This window comes from Triticum urartu, chromosome 6A (assembly GCF_056163025.1).
Source record: "Triticum urartu cultivar PI428250 chromosome 6A, HENAU_Tu73, whole genome shotgun sequence".
NCBI lineage: Eukaryota > Viridiplantae > Streptophyta > Magnoliopsida > Poales > Poaceae > Triticum > Triticum urartu.
Window position 1 is genome coordinate 56899742 of NC_141878.1, and position 19009 is coordinate 56918750.

Genomic DNA, 19009 nt, shown 5'->3' on the forward strand with positions numbered 1-19009 from the left:
TTACCGAGATACCGAGTCTGATCGGAACGTCTTGGGATGAGGTCTATTCCTTCGTTGACCGTGAGAGCTTGTCATGGGCTAAGTTGGGACTCCCCTGCAGGGATTTGAACTTTCGAAAGCCGTGCCCGCGGTTATGGGCAGATGGGAATTTGTTAATGTCCAGTTGTAGATAACTTGAACCTTAATTAATTAAAATGAATCAACTGAGTGTGTTACCGTGATGGCCTCTTCTCCGTGAAGTCCGGGAAGTGGACACGGTGTTGGAGTTATGTTTGCGCAGGTTGCTCTCTAGTTTCTCGCTCGCGCTTTGCTTCCTCTTCTCGCTCTCTTTTGCGTTTAAGTTAGCCACCATATTTTGCTAGTCGCTTGCTGCAGCTCCACTCATATTTACCTTGTCATACCTATAAGCTTGAATAGTCTTGATCGCGAGGGTGCGAGATTGCTGAGTCCCTGTGGCTCACAGATTACTATTACACCAGATGCAGGGCCTGATGATTCCGCTCCAGGAGACGCGTATGAGCTCAAGTGGGAGTTCGACGAAGACTCTCAACGTTACTATGTTTCCTTTCCCGATGATCGGTAGTGGTGCCCAGTTGGGGGTGATTGGGACCGTGTCGCATGTTGGGTTCTTTTTTATTTTGGCGCCGTAGTCGGACCATGAGTGTTTGGATGATGTAATGTTAAATGTACTTGATTGACGTGGCGAGTGTAAGCCAACCATATTATCTCCCCTTTATTATTATTTATATTATATGGGATGTTGTGAAGATTGCCTAACTTGCGACATATGCCTTCAATGCGATTATGCCTCTAAGTCGTGTCTCGACATATGGGAGCTATAGTCGCATCGAAGGTGTTACATGTATCTATCAGCAGTGTTGCACCGACGATATATCGCAAATGAATGAATGAATGGATGGATGTTTGTTGAGATCCGATGACAAATCTCAAATCCTTTTCCATGCACGGAGGAGCTACGAGATGGAATAAGATTCCAACCCCCAATCAGATCAACATTTCGTTAGACCAGAGAGAGAGAGAGACAATGGGGAGAGGAGTAAAGAAAGAGGCCACCGACGGCCATTGACAGCGGCGCCTCAACCGCCATTATTGGGACATGAACGGATTACCAGACGGGTTAGTTTTAGTTTAATGCAAAGCACGAGGCCGAGCCAGCTGCGCTGCGCACACTCCATCGCTCCCACGCTGCGCATAGTTGCACACACGAAGGTGGCTTCCAGGAATCGCTCCATGCACTTTCATGTGCGCGGTGGAGATTGCTTTTCTTGCTGAATGATTTTTTTAGACGATTATTGCTGCATAATTTTACATGTGCCTGCCCACCATCATTCTTGCAAGATCTTAAGCCCACTTGCACCCATCCAACATTTGGATCCAAGGAAAGGAAATCATAACAATCCATCCATTTTTTTTTTGCTATATAGGAGTACCTTGTTTCCTTGCTTGTTGTCGGTAGATCAAATGAAAGTTGAGAATAGTTGTCTAACATGAATGTTAGGTAGCCCAAGCACGTCAATTGACACTTAGAGTGATGATATATGAATGAAGACCGACAGTCTGTTGCATAAACTAGAAAAAAAAGGGTGACATTTGATCATCTCCACGTGTCCTTTTCCAACTCATTACTCGACTTTTTAAAACACCAAGACCTCGTCCAAGCATTGTCGTTATTTAAAAGTCGAGAGAAAGTTCGGGCTTGGAATCAAACTTCACACCGGCTATTTCTTTGTCGTGCACTTAATTTTTTGTATATGATTCAAAACCTAGGAATTTCAGAAAATAATCTATTTCAAAATTCAAATGGAGATAATGAGATACACTGTGTTTCAAGTATGTTGGAATTTCACGTACCATTGATGTAGACTCTGAATTCTAAACAGATTTATACTTGTAGTGTGGTTGGTCGAGTAAATTGATGGCGTTTCCGTTTCCTAACTAATCGATCAATAAGCAGCGTTTGACGCAAAATCTAACGGACGGGGCCCAGTTGTAAGTGCTGATGTGGCGGTCAAATGTCACATTGTTTGCCTATACTATTAAGTTGGATATGGGCTTTGACTTGCACGTGTAAACGCTCCTTGCCAGCTCCACCGGCCGCCTCTCCGACCCCTCCTTCACGCGCCACCCTCGCTCGCATGTGCTCGTCCGTCCGCCACCCGAGTCCCCAGGTCATGTGTCATTGACAACAGAATCGACCCGTCAAGTTTTCCCTCAAACTTCTCTAATTGACCAATCAACATTTTTCGCAAACTATCAACGCAATGATGATGGTTTTTTTCCAAAACAGATGAAACATGGTGGTGTCTTGATTGAGGGTCCACAAATGTGGTAGTTTTATGCAATTCACGCATGGTTGGTGAGCCTCCCCCCTCGATTTCCACAAAGTTGTCTCGGTCTAACAATGACAAACTAGTGTGTTGCATAAACTAGAAAAGGGTGACATTTAATAATTTCCACATGTCCCTTTCAAACTCCTTATTCGAATGTTTAAAATACTAAAGACCCCTTACAAGTATGGTCATTATTTAAAAGTTGAGAGAAAGTTGAACCAAACTTCACACCAGCTATTTATTTCCTATGTACTTAATTTTTGTATATGATTTGAAACCCAGGAATTTCAAAAAATCATCTATTTTAAATTAAAATAGTAAAAGTTGATTTGTGTTTACAAAGGGAGTACTCTATGACAAAAATTGACACGACTGCTTTTTGCTTTATTGAACTTGGTTACTTATTTTGTAATTTGAACCTTATGGAAAGTAATTTTGCTTTGTACGTATTATATTTCATGATAAACATTGTCATGTCTTTTTTGCATTTTGGATGTTAGTAGTTCTTTCTTTGCGGATGGTAAATATTACAAATGTTTGACTGGCAACATCACGAAAGAATTTGTGTTCTAGATCGGAGGCAATACTTTGTTAGTGCTTGGTATGCGAGATCGCAAATCAAGAGCTTTAGTTCTTTGATATCTTGCATGAGCTTTTCAGATACCGGATTTTAGATCAAATGGGCCCGGGCATCATTGTTGCAAGGTCTTAAGCCCACTTGCACCATGAAATATTTGGATTCAAGGAAACGAATTCATATCAATCGACCCAAAAATATTTCCATATACCTTGTGTTTCTTACCATTTGTCGGTAGATTAAATGAAAGTTGGGAATAGTTGTCCAACATAAATGTTAGGTAGCCCAAGCACGTCAATTGGCACAAGAGAGTGATAATCTAATAGACTATGCTTTTTATTTTTAGAGCCCTCTCATTCAATTGAGGTGTTTTATTTTGGATTTGGTTCACGATTTTCACTGGGCCAACAATTTTTCAAGGAACTCTCTAGTTCAGTCAAAGTATTCAGCATTGGATTTGATTTATGATTTTGAGTGGGTCAACAGTTTCTCAAACTAATTCGCAGCAACCAGCCTAAGAAACACATAAGTACCGTGCATTCTCTCACCACTTAGAAAAAATAAGCATCAACATGTGACGCTGTGGCACTAATATAATATATGCGGCCACCAATGCAAGAAAACTTCCTCAAGTAAGTATGAGCTAATTAGCTGATAATACATAATCATACCACCAAAACACCGAGTTATAAAATAGGATTTCCATCATTTATGCCACCAGTTGTGTCTCACTACTCAGTGTTGCCATCAAAAGATATAACAACTAAAAAATATCATCATTTCGTGAAATGCTTGCTAAAAAATGACATTAGATACCTAAAAATGTCATTGTTCCATTAGATGTTTGCTAAAAATGCCATTAGACACCGTTACTGTCATGTCAAACCCATCGAGCATGTTATGTGACCAAAATACCCGTAGACCTACATGTCATCTCTCTCTATCTCACAATGATAAGTGTGAGCCCCATTAGTGAGGAGTAAGCAAACAGATAATTTTAAAGAAAAACAAGAACGTTGCTGGGATCAAGTGGGACCCACACATCATCATAGTGAGATAGAAGGAGAGCTGACATGTTGGTCCATGGTTATTTTGGTCATTATGGCATGATAAATAAGTTTGAGCTGACAGTAATGATGTCTAATGACATTTTTGAGCATGTGCCTAGCAGAGCGATATCATTTTTGAGAAGTTAAAGTTTCTAGTAGCAAAATTAAAAGCAATGGGACACAATTAATGACATAAATAATAAAAACCCTATAAAAACACCATCTTTCCCACGCGTCAAACCAAATAACAAACAAAAATTATGGAAATCCCGACAACACCAACAACGCATCTAAGCGCGCTCAACTCTTCTAGTACATTTAGGAAACCCGATAGTTCGCCACATAAACTAGAAAAGGGCGAGATTTAATAATTTTCATAAGCCCTTCTCAAACTCTTTATTTGATTTTTTAAACGCCAAGGCCCTTTCCAGGCACCTTCGTTATTTAAAAGTCGAGAGAAAGTTCAGACTTGCAATCGAACTTCGCACCGGCCATTTCATCCTCGTGCACTTAGTGTTCGCACATGATTTTCGTATATATTTTTGCGGGAAAATTTCTGATCCATTCATATTCAATCATGGCAGGACAACGAACACCAGAAACAAATAAAAATTACATCCAGATCCGTAAAACAATGAAACCCACCGCATTTCAAGTATGCCGGAATTTCACGTACCTACAATTGCTGTAGACTCTGAACTCTAAACGGATTCATGCTCGTAGGAGCATGGTTGGCGAGCCCCACTCCCTCCCTGATCTTGCACAATGTGCTCTGGGTCTAACAGCAATCACGGACCCATCGATTTGATGCCAACTCACATGCAACACGCATGGTGCACATGGCATTTCCCGGTTGCCCCCGTTTCATATACTAGCTAAAAAGGTTAACAAATCAACAAAACCAGCGGGAAAAATAACCCACTGACCGATAGGGAAAGGAGCGGCAGGTAGGGGGGCATTTCGGTCCAGCCTCCGGCCTCCAGGCGCCGACACCGACACATCCAACGGCTGCAGCCGGTCACCGTTCGCTCCAGCCTGTGCCCAGCGCCGCGACGCGGACGGGCCAGCGAATCCGGACCGGGCGACGGGCGGTAGCCGGTGGGAGAGGAGGCGACCGCGACTCCACCCCACCTACTGAGCTCAACTGGCCGAGCGCGTGCGTATGTAAGAGGGGAGGAGCGGCGGCATTGGAGCAGCACCCAGCTGAGAGAGGGCGAGAGCGAGAGCGAGCTCGCGGGGGATCTGGGAATGGTGGCCATCTCCTCCCGGATCTAGAGCGGCCTTTCCGTGCCCCTCTCTCTCTCTCGCTCGAGTGAGAGACCGCCGCCGGTGGGGCGCGAGGGCGGAGAGGAGAGATGGCGGCCAACCGGGGGATGGTCGCGGGCTCGCACAACCGCAACGAGTTCGTCATGATCCGCAACGACGGCGACGCGCCCGCCCCGGTACGTTTAATTTGTCTCCCCCTCTCTCTTCCTCTTCCTGCCGCGGCTTAATTTGTCGGTGCCATTTCGGTTCGTCACGGCTCCTTCATGCGGTGCGCGCGTCCGCGCGTCGGTGGATCGATCTGGTGTGCGTGAGGCGGTGGGTGGATCTAGGTTGCGGTGCTAGGTGTAACAGCTCGAATTTCCCCCGGTTACCTATGAATCTGTGGGGGTGCTCGTAGTCGCGTGTTGGATTCGTAGATACTAGATAGATTTGCGGCATTTCCCCTGTCCGTTAATTGTGACCCCGTTCATGTGAGGAATTGACGAGTGGTGGAGCAATTGGGAGATGTTATCTGTTCCAGACCTCACCGACACAGATATATTTGGGTCCATGTTTAGCATTTCACTGATGAGCCTGCCTTACCCTAGCATCCTGCAATTCATGCCGTTCCCGACGCTTGGATCATAGTTTCAGCTTTAAGCCAAGCAGACGATCAATTGCTGACCGACCGATTATGGTACATGGGGGATTGCTGTGTCTCCTGGCAACCTCTGTGATTTCGTACGGGTTTGTGCTGACCTATTTTCATCTCATTGATGCAGGGCAAGGAGGTCAAAGGCACGGTTGGTCAGGCCTGCCAGATATGTGGCGACACTGTTGGCGTTTCGGCCACTGGCGACGTCTTTGTCGCCTGCAATGAGTGCGCCTTCCCGGTCTGCCGCCCTTGCTACGAGTACGAACGCAAGGATGGGGTCAAATGCTGTCCCCAGTGCAAGACTAGATACAAGAGGCTCAAAGGTTTGTTCCTATACAACATGTTGATTTGTTATGTCATCTGTATGAGAAATGCATATGGAAGTCTGCTTTATACTATGAGCCAAAGTCGCGGTATACTGGTCATTCCTTGTTGCTCGACATATAAAATTAAACCCGTCGCCCTCATACTCTTATGTTTTTGTTTATAAAATCATGCTAATTGGTGTATGCATCACTTCTTGACAAAATTCAGGTAGCCCCCGGGTTCCGGGTGATGAGGAGGAAGAAGATGTTGATGACCTGGACAATGAGTTCAACTATAAGCAAGGGAATGGCAAAGGTCCAGAGTGGCAAGGAGAGGACATTGATTTGTCTTCATCCTCTCGCCATGAACCTCATCATCGTATTCCTCGGCTCACAAGTGGGCAACAGGTAAATACCTATCATTCAGACTCTTGGTTTTCTCATGCATTGATGAAAGCTGAGTTTGTTTCCGTGAGAACTCCTTGCTCTTGTGCATTAATGCATTGAAAATCTTTTTCAGATGTCCGGGGAAATCCCTGACGCTTCCCCTGATCGCCACTCTATCCGCAGCCCAACGTCAAGCTATGTCGATCCAAGTGTCCCAGGTATATTCATCTGTCATAATAGCATCTTTTGGAGAATTTGTCTGCTTATCTGATGAAAATATTAACATTTCTCTACTATGATATCAGTTCCTGTGAGGATTGTGGACCCTTCCAAGGACTTGAACTCCTATGGGCTTAACAGTGTTGACTGGAAGGAAAGAGTTGAAAGCTGGAGGGTTAAGCAGGACAAAAACATGATGCAGGTGACCAATAAGTATCCAGATGCAAGAGGAGGAGGAGGAGACATGGAAGGAACTGGCTCAAATGGTGAAGATATGCAAATGTATAAACAACCTTTCTCCATTATAATCAATGACCATTTTGATAGCTTTATGTTTCTGAGTTGATTAGGGTCTATAATTTTTGTTTTGACTATGCTTTACCTGTAGTGTTGTTGCAGTTTGATGTTAGATTGGAAACGACTCGATGAAACTGAGATATCTGTACTTTTGTCTTTGGCAGGGTTGATGATGCACGTCTACCTCTGAGCCGTATAGTGCCTATTCCTGCAAACCAGCTCAACCTCTACCGGATAGTGATCATTCTCCGACTTATCATCCTGTGCTTCTTCTTCCAGTATCGTGTCAGTCATCCAGTGCGTGATGCTTATGGGTTATGGCTGGTGTCGGTTATCTGTGAGATTTGGTTTGCCTTGTCTTGGCTTCTAGATCAGTTTCCAAAATGGTACCCAATCAACCGTGAAACATACCTTGACAGGCTTGCATTGAGGTAAGTTACGACAAACGGGTCTACATTTGTTCATGATTTTTGGCACCATAACATCTTTCATTAACACTGTCCTGGGGCGCATAATCTAATGTTGCAGGTATGATAGGGAGGGAGAGCCATCACAGCTGTGTCCCATTGATATCTTTGTCAGTACAGTGGATCCACTGAAGGAACCTCCCCTGATCACAGCAAATACTGTTCTGTCCATTCTTGCTGTGGATTACCCTGTCGACAAAGTGTCATGCTATGTTTCTGATGATGGTTCGGCTATGTTGACGTTTGAGTCACTCTCAGAAACTGCAGAATTTGCTAGGAAGTGGGTTCCATTTTGCAAGAAGCACAACATTGAACCAAGGGCCCCAGAGTTTTACTTTCAGCAAAAAATAGATTACCTCAAGGACAAGATCCAGCCTTCTTTTGTGAAGGAAAGACGAGCAATGAAGGTAAGCTACAAGCCACATGGTTAGATTGCTCTTTCCCCAAATTCTGCTTGGATATTAACTTTGGGGTATGCTTTGTTTCAGAGAGAGTATGAAGAATTTAAAATACGAATCAATGCACTTGTTGCCAAAGCCCAAAAAGTGCCTGAAGAGGGGTGGACCATGGCTGATGGCACCGCTTGGCCTGGGAACAACCCTAGGGACCATCCTGGCATGATTCAGGTACTTTTTACTTCAATGCGTCTGCCATTTGAAAATAATGTCAACTTAATTTGAATCTTATGGATTAAACTTGCTTTTCATGGAATTCAGGTGTTCTTGGGGCACAGTGGTGGCCTTGACACTGATGGTAATGAGTTGCCACGGCTTGTGTATGTCTCTCGTGAAAAGAGGCCAGGTTTCCAGCATCACAAGAAGGCTGGTGCAATGAATGCATTGGTATGTGTTCTCTTCCGCGAATTTGCTTGTGTACATTGCATTGGATTTTATCTTGTTCGTTGCTAATTATACGATTGCATATCTTTTGCTGGTTGGCAGATTCGTGTGTCTGCCGTGTTGACAAATGGTGCCTATCTTCTTAATGTGGATTGTGATCACTACTTCAATAGCAGCAAAGCTCTTAGAGAAGCAATGTGCTTCATGATGGATCCCGCTCTAGGAAGGAAAACTTGCTATGTCCAATTTCCACAAAGATTTGATGGCATTGATTTGCACGATCGATATGCTAATCGCAACATTGTTTTCTTTGATGTAAGTCTGGTGGTGTCTGTTCATCATGATGACAACACTTTCTTGTCTCTTACATGGTTTTCCTCTTTGCAGATCAACATGAAAGGTTTAGATGGCATTCAGGGTCCAATGTATGTCGGGACAGGATGCTGTTTCAACAGGCAGGCCTTGTATGGCTATGATCCTGTATTAACTGAGGCTGATTTGGAACCTAACATTGTTGTTAAGAGCTGCTGCGGTGGCAGAAAGAAAAAGAGCAAGAGCTATATGGATAACAAGAACCGTATGATGAAGAGAACTGAGTCTTCTGCTCCCATCTTCAACATGGAAGATATAGAAGAGGGTATAGAAGGTATGTGCTTGCAATTTTTACCTTAACATTTATTCTTGGCATCTGAAGACAAGGTGCCGTATATACTGCATCACTAAAACATTATGCTTCTATTTTGTCTTCGCTTTGGTTCTTGAGATTCTGAGTTATGACTTGCTTCAGCTAACCACTCTTTCTGAATCTCATCAGGTTATGAGGATGAAAGGTCAATGCTTATGTCCCAGAAGAGATTGGAGAAGCGATTTGGTCAGTCTCCTATATTTACTGCATCCACCTTTATGACTCAAGGAGGCATACCACCTTCAACAAACCCAGCTTCTCTACTAAAGGAAGCCATCCATGTCATCAGCTGTGGATACGAGGACAAGACCGAATGGGGAAAAGAGGTTAGTTTGAGAGTCATAGTTTCCGTCATTCTTTTCTCTATGCGGAGATATGAAACTGGAACTGAGATTTCCTTTTATTTTGCTTCAGATTGGCTGGATCTATGGTTCAGTTACTGAAGATATTCTTACCGGGTTTAAAATGCACGCAAGAGGGTGGATATCAATCTACTGCATGCCACCCCGGCCTTGTTTCAAGGGTTCTGCGCCAATCAATCTGTCTGACCGTCTTAATCAAGTGCTGCGATGGGCCCTTGGGTCAGTTGAAATTCTGTTTAGCAGACATTGCCCTATCTGGTACAATTACGGTGGGAGGTTGAAACTTCTGGAGAGGGTGGCTTACATCAACACCATCGTTTATCCGTTAACATCCCTCCCGCTTATCGCCTATTGTGTGCTTCCTGCTATCTGCCTCCTCACCAACAAATTTATCATCCCCGAGGTAAGTCACAAGAAAGAAACCCTTTCACATGTGCAGAGCTATGTTCCTCTTGTTAAATCTCACATTGCTAAAACCCTCACAATCAGGTGTCTTTGTGTCTGATGTTGGTATATTCTTCTTTCTGATATGCAGATCAGTAATTATGCTGGGATGTTCTTCATTCTCATGTTTGCATCCATCTTTGCCACCGGTATATTGGAGCTCCGATGGAGCGGTGTCGGCATCGAGGACTGGTGGAGAAACGAGCAGTTCTGGGTCATCGGTGGCACATCTGCCCATCTTTTCGCGGTGTTCCAGGGCCTGCTCAAGGTGCTGGCCGGGATCGACACCAACTTCACCGTCACGTCCAAGGCGAACGACGAGGACGGCGACTTTGCCGAGCTATACGTGTTCAAGTGGACCAGTCTCCTGATCCCTCCGACCACCGTCCTCGTGATCAACCTGGTGGGCATGGTGGCCGGCATATCGTACGCCATCAACAGCGGGTACCAGTCCTGGGGCCCGCTCTTCGGAAAGCTCTTCTTCTCGATCTGGGTCATCCTCCATCTCTACCCCTTCCTCAAGGGTCTCATGGGGAAGCAGAACCGCACGCCGACGATCGTCATCGTCTGGTCCATCCTCCTCGCCTCCATCTTCTCCCTCCTGTGGGTGAAGATCGACCCGTTCATATCCGACACCCAGAAGGCCGTCGCCATGGGGCAGTGCGGCGTCAACTGCTGATCGGATCACCGGCGCTCAAGAGTGAGTATCTGCCCCCCTCGTGTAAATACCGGAGGGGGTTAGATGGGATTTTTTGGTTGTAGATGAAGACGGAAGGAGTTTATCTAAATTATTGCCCCTTTGTTAGTACCCTTGTCGCCCATGCTGCTGGGAACCACAAACAGTCAAGCCTCCACTGCCTACGAAACCTGCAGCGTACATTGTGATTTTTTCTCCTTTTTTCCCCCATTTGTGATACTTGTTCTTTGTTGCTTAGAGTATATTATGTCAGAATTGTATTTATACACACTGTGACACCGACTATTTATATAAGGCAGCTGTTGCATCAACTCTCTCTTCTGCAATTCTAGTGTCAACCGTGGCATGGAATATGGATCTTCTGCAATTCTAGTGTCAACCGTGCCATGGAATATGAATATGCCTGATTGCATGATGCTAGCTTGATTGTGATTGTTCTCTGCGTTCGATAAGCATGAATGGATGTGGCAATGTTTCAGTTGCTAATGTTTGGTCAATTAAACTGCTGCTGTTAGCTTTGCTTTGATTCTTGAAACACTGCCATTCGACACCGAGCTGTGCAGCCTATGAGATCGAGGCCCATTCGCAAGAGCAGAGAATTTGGCTCATGAAAACTAAGGATGTGTTTGGTTACCTACATATACTTGTCCCAACTGGGTTAACTGAGCATATGCAGATAAAAAAAATCAGCATCTGCATGTTGATTGGTTGCCTGCATGTGCAGAAACGGAAGGTCTGCTGTTTGTTGTTTGGTTATATCAGGACAGTTGTGTGGTAACCTCCTTCTCGATGTGGTGAGGTTATCAGAGGCACACATGAAAAGAACCAAACTAGAGCAACAGAACAAACTTAGACACAAAAATAAGTCCATAGTTCAGACGGTCACAAGTTTAAACCAACATAGTACAATAAGTTTTAAACGAAACCCAAGTCTTAAACCAGCAACCAACAATGAATGGGCAACATGAGCTCAGGCAATCACGGTGAAGGCGTTGTCGTGCTCCTTGCACTTGGTGACCACCTTCACGCCCTCATCGTTGAAGACGATCACCTTCATGGTGTCGGGGGTCATCAGCTTGAATGTCAGCATATACCCGATCATGATCTAGTGAACGGCGGCAAATGTGGCCCAACCCTAATCAAGGGTGACCCTGCCATTGATCACCCTCACTGTCGCCCTCCATGCGCAACCGGTGTTCGTCTTGAGCTTGAACTCTGCAGGGACGGCGGGGAAGTGATTGGTGAACTCCAGAGGCATTGGCATGCTCTCCAATTTCGGACCATTACCTTGTAGAAGTGGCTTGGCCTAGACTCCTCATGGTAGTGTCGATAGTTCCTCCGCTTGGCGCTTGGGTGTTCTTGCGCCGGCACTTCCACCAATGATGGCACAACCTCCTTGCCCTTCTCCAATGGTGACACGACCTCCTTGTCCTTATCCATCTGCATTATTAACAGCATGCTGTTCAATGGTCAACATTCATTCATATTGGCCTAACGCTCCTACATTAACCCACCGTACTAACCCAGCACCGCACTCAAACCCCATCTGTTTCACCACCTCTCCTCTTCCACCTCTCTGTTTCACCACCTCTCCCTCGCCAAGAACTCCAACTCTAACCCAACCCTTTCCCCTAGGGCATTGGATGGAGGGCCTTCTTCCTTGAGTGCTCGCTTGGTGACCGCAAGAAGTTCGAGCACACCATGGAAGTGTGCTCAAACTTCAGTAGCATTGATGACATGCATGATAACCCACAAGTATAGGGGATCGCAACAATTTTCGATAAGTAAGAGTGTCGAATCCAACGAGGAGCTAAAGGCAGAACAAATATTCCCTCAAGTTCTATCGACCACCGATACAACTCTACGCATGCTTGATGTTCGCTTTACCTAGAACAAGTATGCAACTAGAAGTACTTTGTAGGTGTTGTTGGATAGGTTTGCAAGATAATAAAGATTACGTAAATAAAAAGTAGGGGCTGTTTAGATAAAGAAACAATAAAGTAAATATAGCGAGTGTGGAAAAGTGGTGGTAGGAGATGCGAAATTGCCCCTGAGCAATTGACTACTTTACTAGACCGATAACAAGTATTATGTGGGAGAGGCCACTGCTAGCATGTCATCCCTGACTTGGAATTCTATGCACATATGATTGGAACTATTAGCAAGCATCCGCAACTACTAACGTTCAATAAGGTAAAACCCAACCATAGCATTAAGATATATTGGTCCCCCTTCAATCCCGTATGCATCAATTTCCATGCTAGGTTGAAGCTTCTGTCACTCTTGCCCTCCAATACATAGTCCTATCAACATACAACTAACCCTATGGTGTGATCCACGCGCGCGCTCATATGATGGGTACCAAAGGACAGCAACATAACCACAAGCAAATTAAATCAATCATAGCAATTAATCAACCACCGATAGGACAACGAGAATCTACTCAGACATCATAGGATGGCAACACATCATTGGATAATAACATGAAGCATAAAGCACCATGTTCAAGTAGAGGGTACAACGGGTTGCGGGAGCGTGGACCGCTGTAGGTAGAGGGGGGAAGGTGATGGAGATGTTGGTGAAGATGGCCACGACAGCGTTCCGGCGCCACCGGAAGAGAAGGGGAGAGGGGGGGCCCTTTGTCTTCTTCTTCCTTGACCTCCTCCCTAGATGGGAGAAGGGTTTCCCCTCTGGTCCTTGGCCTCCATGGCATGGGAGGGGCGAGAGCCCCTCCGAGATTGGATCTGTCTCTCTATCTCTCTCTGTTTCTGCGTTCTCAGATTCTACCCTTTCACCGTTTCTTATATTCCCGGAGATCCGTAACTTCGATTGGGCTGAAATTTTAAAACGGTCTCTATCCGGATATTAGCTTTCTTGCGGTGAAAGAAGGGCACCAACCGCCTTACGGGGTGGCCACGAGGGTCAGGGGCGCACCCCCTGCCTCGTGGCCCCCTCGGGCATCGTCTCGCGTGGATTTTTCTTCCAAAAATCATATATATTCCAAAAAAAATCTCCGTCAGTTTTTATCCTGCTTGGACTCCGTTTGATATGGATATTCTGCGAAACAAAAAACATGCAACAAACAGGAATTGGCACTTGGCACTGGATCAATATGTTAGTCCCAAAAATAGTATAAAAAGTTGCCAAAAGTATATGGAAGTTGTAGAATATTGGCATGGAACAATCAAAATTATAGATACGACGGAGACGTATCAGCATCCCCAAGCTTAATTCCTGCTCGTCCTCGAGTAGGTAAATGATAAAAAAGATAATTTTTGATGTGGAATGCTACGTAGCATAATCATGATCACATATCTAATCATGGCATGAATATTAAGACACGAGTGATTCAAAGCAATAGTCTATCATTTGACATAAAAACAATAATACTTCAAGCCCACTAATAACACAATCATGTCTTTTCAAAATAACAAGGCCAAAGAAAGTTATCCCTACAAAATCATATAGTCTGGCTATGCTCCATCTTCACCACACAAAATATTCACATCATGCACAACCCCGATGACAAGCCAAGCAATTGTTTCATACTTTTGACGTTCTCAAACCTTTTCAACTTTCACGCAATACATGAGCGCGAGCCATGGAAATAGCACTATAGGTGGAATAGAATGGTGGTTGTGGAGAAGACAAAAAGGAGAAGATAGTCTCACATCGACTAGGCGTATCAACGGGCTATGGAGATGCCCATCAATAGATATAAATGTGAGTGAGTAGGGATTGCCATGCAACGGATGCACTAGAGCTATAAGTGTATGAAAGCTCAAACTGAAACTAAGTGGGTGTGCGTCCAACTTGCTTGCTCATGAAGATCTCGGGTGTTTGAGGAAGCCCATCATCGGAATATACAAGCCAAGTTCTATAATGAAAATTCCCACTAGTATATGAAAGTGATAACTCAAGAGACTCTCTATATGAAGAACATGGTGCTACTTTGAAGCACAAGTGTGGTAAAAGGATAGTAACATTGCCCCTTCTCTCTTTTTCTCTCATTTTTTTCTCTTTTTTTGGGCCTTCTCTCTTTTTTGGCCTTTCTCTTTTTTTTCGTCCGGAGTCTCATCCCGACTTGTGGGGGAATCATAGTCTCCATCATCCTTTCCTCACTGGGACAATGCTCTAATAATGATGATCATCACACTTTTATTTACTTACAACTCAATATTACAACTCGATATCTAGAACAAAGATATGACTCTATATGAATGCCTCCGGCGGTGTACTGGGATGTGCAATGATCTAGCGTAGCAATGACATCAAAAAACGGACAAGCCATGAAAACATCATGCTAGCTATCTCACGATCATGCAAAGCAATATGACAATGATTGCTCAAGTCATGTATATGATGATGATGGAAGTTGCATGGCAATATATCTCGGAATGGCTATGGGAATGCCATGATAGGTAGGTATGGTGGTTTTTTTGAGGAAGGTATATGGTGGGTTTAAGGTACCGGCGAAAGTTGCGCGGTACTAGAGAGGCTAGCAATGGTGGAAGGGTGAGAGTGCGTATAATCCATGGACTCAACATTAGTCATAAAGAACTCACATACTTATTGCAAAAATCTATTAGTCATCGAAACAAAGTACTACGCGCATGCTCCTAGGGGGATAGATTGGTAGGAAAAGACCATCGCTCGTCCCCGACCGCCACTCATAAGGAAGACAATCAATAAATACCTCATGCTCCGACTTCGTTACATAACGGTTCACCATACGTGCATGCTACGGGAATCACAAACCTCAACACAAGTATTTCTACTAATCCACAACTACCCACTAGCATGACTCTAATATCACCATCTTTATATCGCAAAACTATTGCAAGGAATCAAACATATCATATTCAGTGATCTACAAGTTTTATGTAGGATTTTATGACTAACCATGTGAATGACCAGTTCCTGTCATCTCTCTAAATAGATATAAGTGAAGCAAGAGAGTTTAATTCTTTCTACAAAAGATATGCCCACGCTCTAACAAATATAAGTGAAGCAAAAGAGCATTCTACAAATGGCGGTTTTCTAAGTGAAGAGAAACAGGCAATCCAAACTTCAAATGATATAAGTGAAGCACATGAAGCATTCTATAAAGCCATACTCAAAAGATATAAGTGAAGTGCATAGATCATTCTATAAATCAACCAAGAACTACCTCATACCAGCATGGTGCATAAAATAAAAATGAAAACTAAATGCAAAATACGCTCCAAGATTGCACATATCGCATGAACGAAACGAATCCGAAAACATACCGATAATTGTTGAAGAAAGAGGGGATGCCTTCCGGGGCATCCCCGAGCTTAGACGCTTGAGTCTCCTTGAATATGTACTTGGGGTGCCTCGGGCATCCCCAAGCTTGAGCTCTTGCCTCACTTCCTTCTTCTCACATTGAGACCTCCTCGATCTTCGAACACTTCATCCACACAAAACTTCAACAGAAAACTCGGTAAGATCCGTTAGTATAATAAAGCAAATCACTACTCTAAGTACTGTTGCAAACCAATTCATATTTTGTTTTTGCATTATAGCTACTGTAATATAACTTTTTCATGGCTTAATCCACTGATATTAATCGATAGTTTCATCAAAACAAGCAAACTATGCATCAAAAACAGAATCTGTCTAAAACAGAACAGTCTGTAACAATCTGAACATTCACCATACTTCTGATACTTGAAAAATTATACCAAAATTAGGAAAAATAAAAAATTTGTATAGGAAGACAGTGCAAAAAGAATCAGAACCGTTTGACGTTCCAATTAAAAATTAAAAATCGCGCACTACAGCCAAAGTTTCTGTCCTGCACCGTACAAACCATCAAGCAAATGTAAACATCCTAAAGGCAAACCTTGGCACATTATTTTTATAATACAATGGAATTGTACAAGGGGATAATTATTTTTTTTGAAAAGTTTCTGTAATCAAGATTCACAAAGTTTCCGTGAGCATGAACAAAGTTCAAGGAGCTCTCCCACTTCAACAATGCTTGTTTTTCTCACTTTCACTTTCCTTTTTGAAAAAGTTTTGGGTTCCCCTCTTTATTTTTGTTGTTTTTAAACTATATGAAAGCACTCAACATAAATAAATGACTCTCTAAAACTTCCGGGTTGTCTCCCAGGCAGTGCTTTCTTTAAAGCCATTAAGCTAGGCATATAGTGCTCAAGTAATGGATCCACCCGGATCCCAAGGTATATCAAAGCCAATTTTAATTAACAATGATTTGTAATTTAGTAGTGAGCACAAAGTAACATATATCATGTAATGGCGAAGTCTAAATCTCTTCCTATGCATCGACATGTCATAAAAGAAAACTTCATGCACACAAAGTAAAGGCCAATGCATAGTATAAACAGTTTCTTGCAATTTTATCGTATTGGAAACATAGAGAGGTGGAGATATAGTTCCTCTCTCATAATAATTACAAGTAGGAGCAGCAAACACATGCATATTATATCTGTCAAAATCATCATATGTAGTAGTAAAAGACAACCCATCAATATAATCCTTAATAAGGGCAAACTTCTCCAATATAGTGTAGTCGGGAGAATTCAAAAAGATAATAGGACTATAATGTGTGGGTGCAATAGCAACAATTTCATGTTTAACATAAGGAACTATAGCAAGTTCATCTCCATAAGCATAATTCATATTGGCATCTTGGCCACAAGCATAGCAAGCATCATCAAAAAGGGATATTTCAAGAGAATCAACGGGATCATAACAATCATCATAGCAATCATCCTTCGGTAAGCACGAAGGGAAATTAAACAATGTATGAGTTGAAGAGTTACTCTCATTAGAAGGTGGGCATGGGTAGCTAATCCGCTCTTCCTCCTTTTGTTCTTCGCTCTCCTCCTCATCTTTTTCATCCAATGAGCTCACAGTTTCATCAATTTCTTCTTTCATAGACTCCTGCAAAATATTAGTCTCTTCTTGGACAGCGGGGTAGTCCTCAATATATGGTTCAACATAAGCATTAAAAGCATAATTATCTGTTGGAGAACGTTGCAGAAAACAAAAATTTTCCTACTCGTTTCACCAAGATCATCTAGGAGTTCATCTAGCAACGAGTCATTGGATGCATCTACATACCTTTGTAGATCGCGCACGGAAGCGTTCAAAAGAACGGTGATGATGTAGTCGTACTCGACGTGATCCAAATCACCGATGACCAGCGCCGAACGGACGGCACCTCCGCGTTCAACACACGTACGGGACGGGAGACGTCTCCTCCTTCTTGATCCAGCAAGGGGGGAGGAGAGGTTGGTGAAGATCCAACAGCACGACGGCGTGGTGGTGGATGCAGGGCGTCACAGAAGCAGGGCTTCGCCAAGACTACGAGGGAGAGACGTAACGGGGGGAGATGGAGGCGCCAGGGGCTGGGGTGAAATCCCTCCTCTCCCCCCCACTATATATAGGGGTGCCATGGGGGGGGGCGCCGGCCCTAGTAGATGAGATCTACTAGGGGGGCGGCGGCCAAGGGGAGGTTTCCCTCCCCCCCAAGGCACCTAGGGGTGCCTTCCACCACATGGACTCTTCCATGGTGGAACCCTAGGCGCATGGGCCTATAGGGGGTGGCGCCCCAGCCCACTATGGGCTGGGTTCCCTCCTATTTCAGCCCATGTGGCCCCCCGGGACAGGTGGCCCCACCCGGTGGGCCCACGGGACCCCTCCGGTGGTCCCGGTACAATACCGATAACCCCGAAACTTGTCCCGACGCCCGAAACAGCACTTCCTATATATAATTCTTTACCTTCGGACCATTCCGGAACTCCTCGTGACGTCCAGAATCTCATCCGGGACTCCAAACAACATTTGGGTTTCTGCATATACATATCTTCACAACCCTAGCGTCACCGAACCTTAAGTGTGTAGACCCTACGGGTTCGGGAGACAAGCAGACATGACCGAGACGACTCTCCGGGCAATAACCAACAGCGGGATCTGGATACCCATGTTGGCTCCCACATGCTCCACGATGATTTCATCGGATGAACCACGATGTCGAGGATTCAATCAACCCCGTACGCAATTCCCTTTGTCTATCGATATGTTACTTGCCCGAGATTCGATCGTCGGTATCCCAATACCTCGTTCAATCTCGTTACCGGCAAGTCACTTTACTCGTATCGTAATGCATGATCCCGTGACCAGACACTTGGTCACTTTGAGCTCATTCTGATGATGCATTACCGAGTGGGCCCAGTGATACCTCTCCGTCATACGGAGTGACAAATCCCAGTCTTGATCCATGTCACCCAACAGACACTTTCGGAGATACCCGTAGTCTACCTTTATAGTCACCCAGTTACGTTGTGACGTTTGGCATACCCAAAGCACTCCTACGGTATCCGGGAGTTACACGATCTCATGGTCTAAGGAAAAGATACTTTGACATTGGAAAACTCTAGC

At 44.2% G+C, this 19009-nt stretch overlaps 1 protein-coding gene across 1 annotated transcript; it reads left to right on the forward strand.

Annotated features, from left to right (window-relative positions):
• Positions 1–5127: 5127 nt before the first annotated feature.
• Positions 5128–10890, forward strand: LOC125513686 (putative cellulose synthase A catalytic subunit 1 [UDP-forming]). The gene is made up of 14 exons (XM_048678849.2): positions 5128–5419; positions 6005–6200; positions 6412–6590; positions 6703–6787; positions 6875–7070; positions 7250–7516; positions 7614–7959; positions 8041–8178; positions 8269–8394; positions 8494–8706; positions 8779–9037; positions 9206–9402; positions 9491–9841; positions 9974–10890. Exons 1-14 carry the CDS (start codon positions 5333–5335, stop codon positions 10559–10561), a joined length of 3228 nt encoding a protein of 1075 aa, XP_048534806.1. The 5' UTR covers positions 5128–5332; the 3' UTR covers positions 10562–10890.
• The last annotated feature ends 8119 nt before the right edge of the window (positions 10891–19009 follow it).

What these genes read in the sequence shown, in the direction of transcription:
- LOC125513686 (XM_048678849.2), top strand. Translation starts at nt 5,333, where the DNA reads ATGGCGGCCAACCGGGGGATGGTCGCGGGCTCGCACAACCGCAACGAG. An exon ending in TAGATACAAGAGGCTCAAAG is followed by an intron (nt 6,201 to 6,411) that starts GTTTGTTCCTAT and finishes GACAAAATTCAG; the next exon opens with GTAGCCCCCGGGTTCCGGGT. An exon ending in AGACCGAATGGGGAAAAGAG is followed by an intron (nt 9,403 to 9,490) that starts GTTAGTTTGAGA and finishes ATTTTGCTTCAG; the next exon opens with ATTGGCTGGATCTATGGTTC.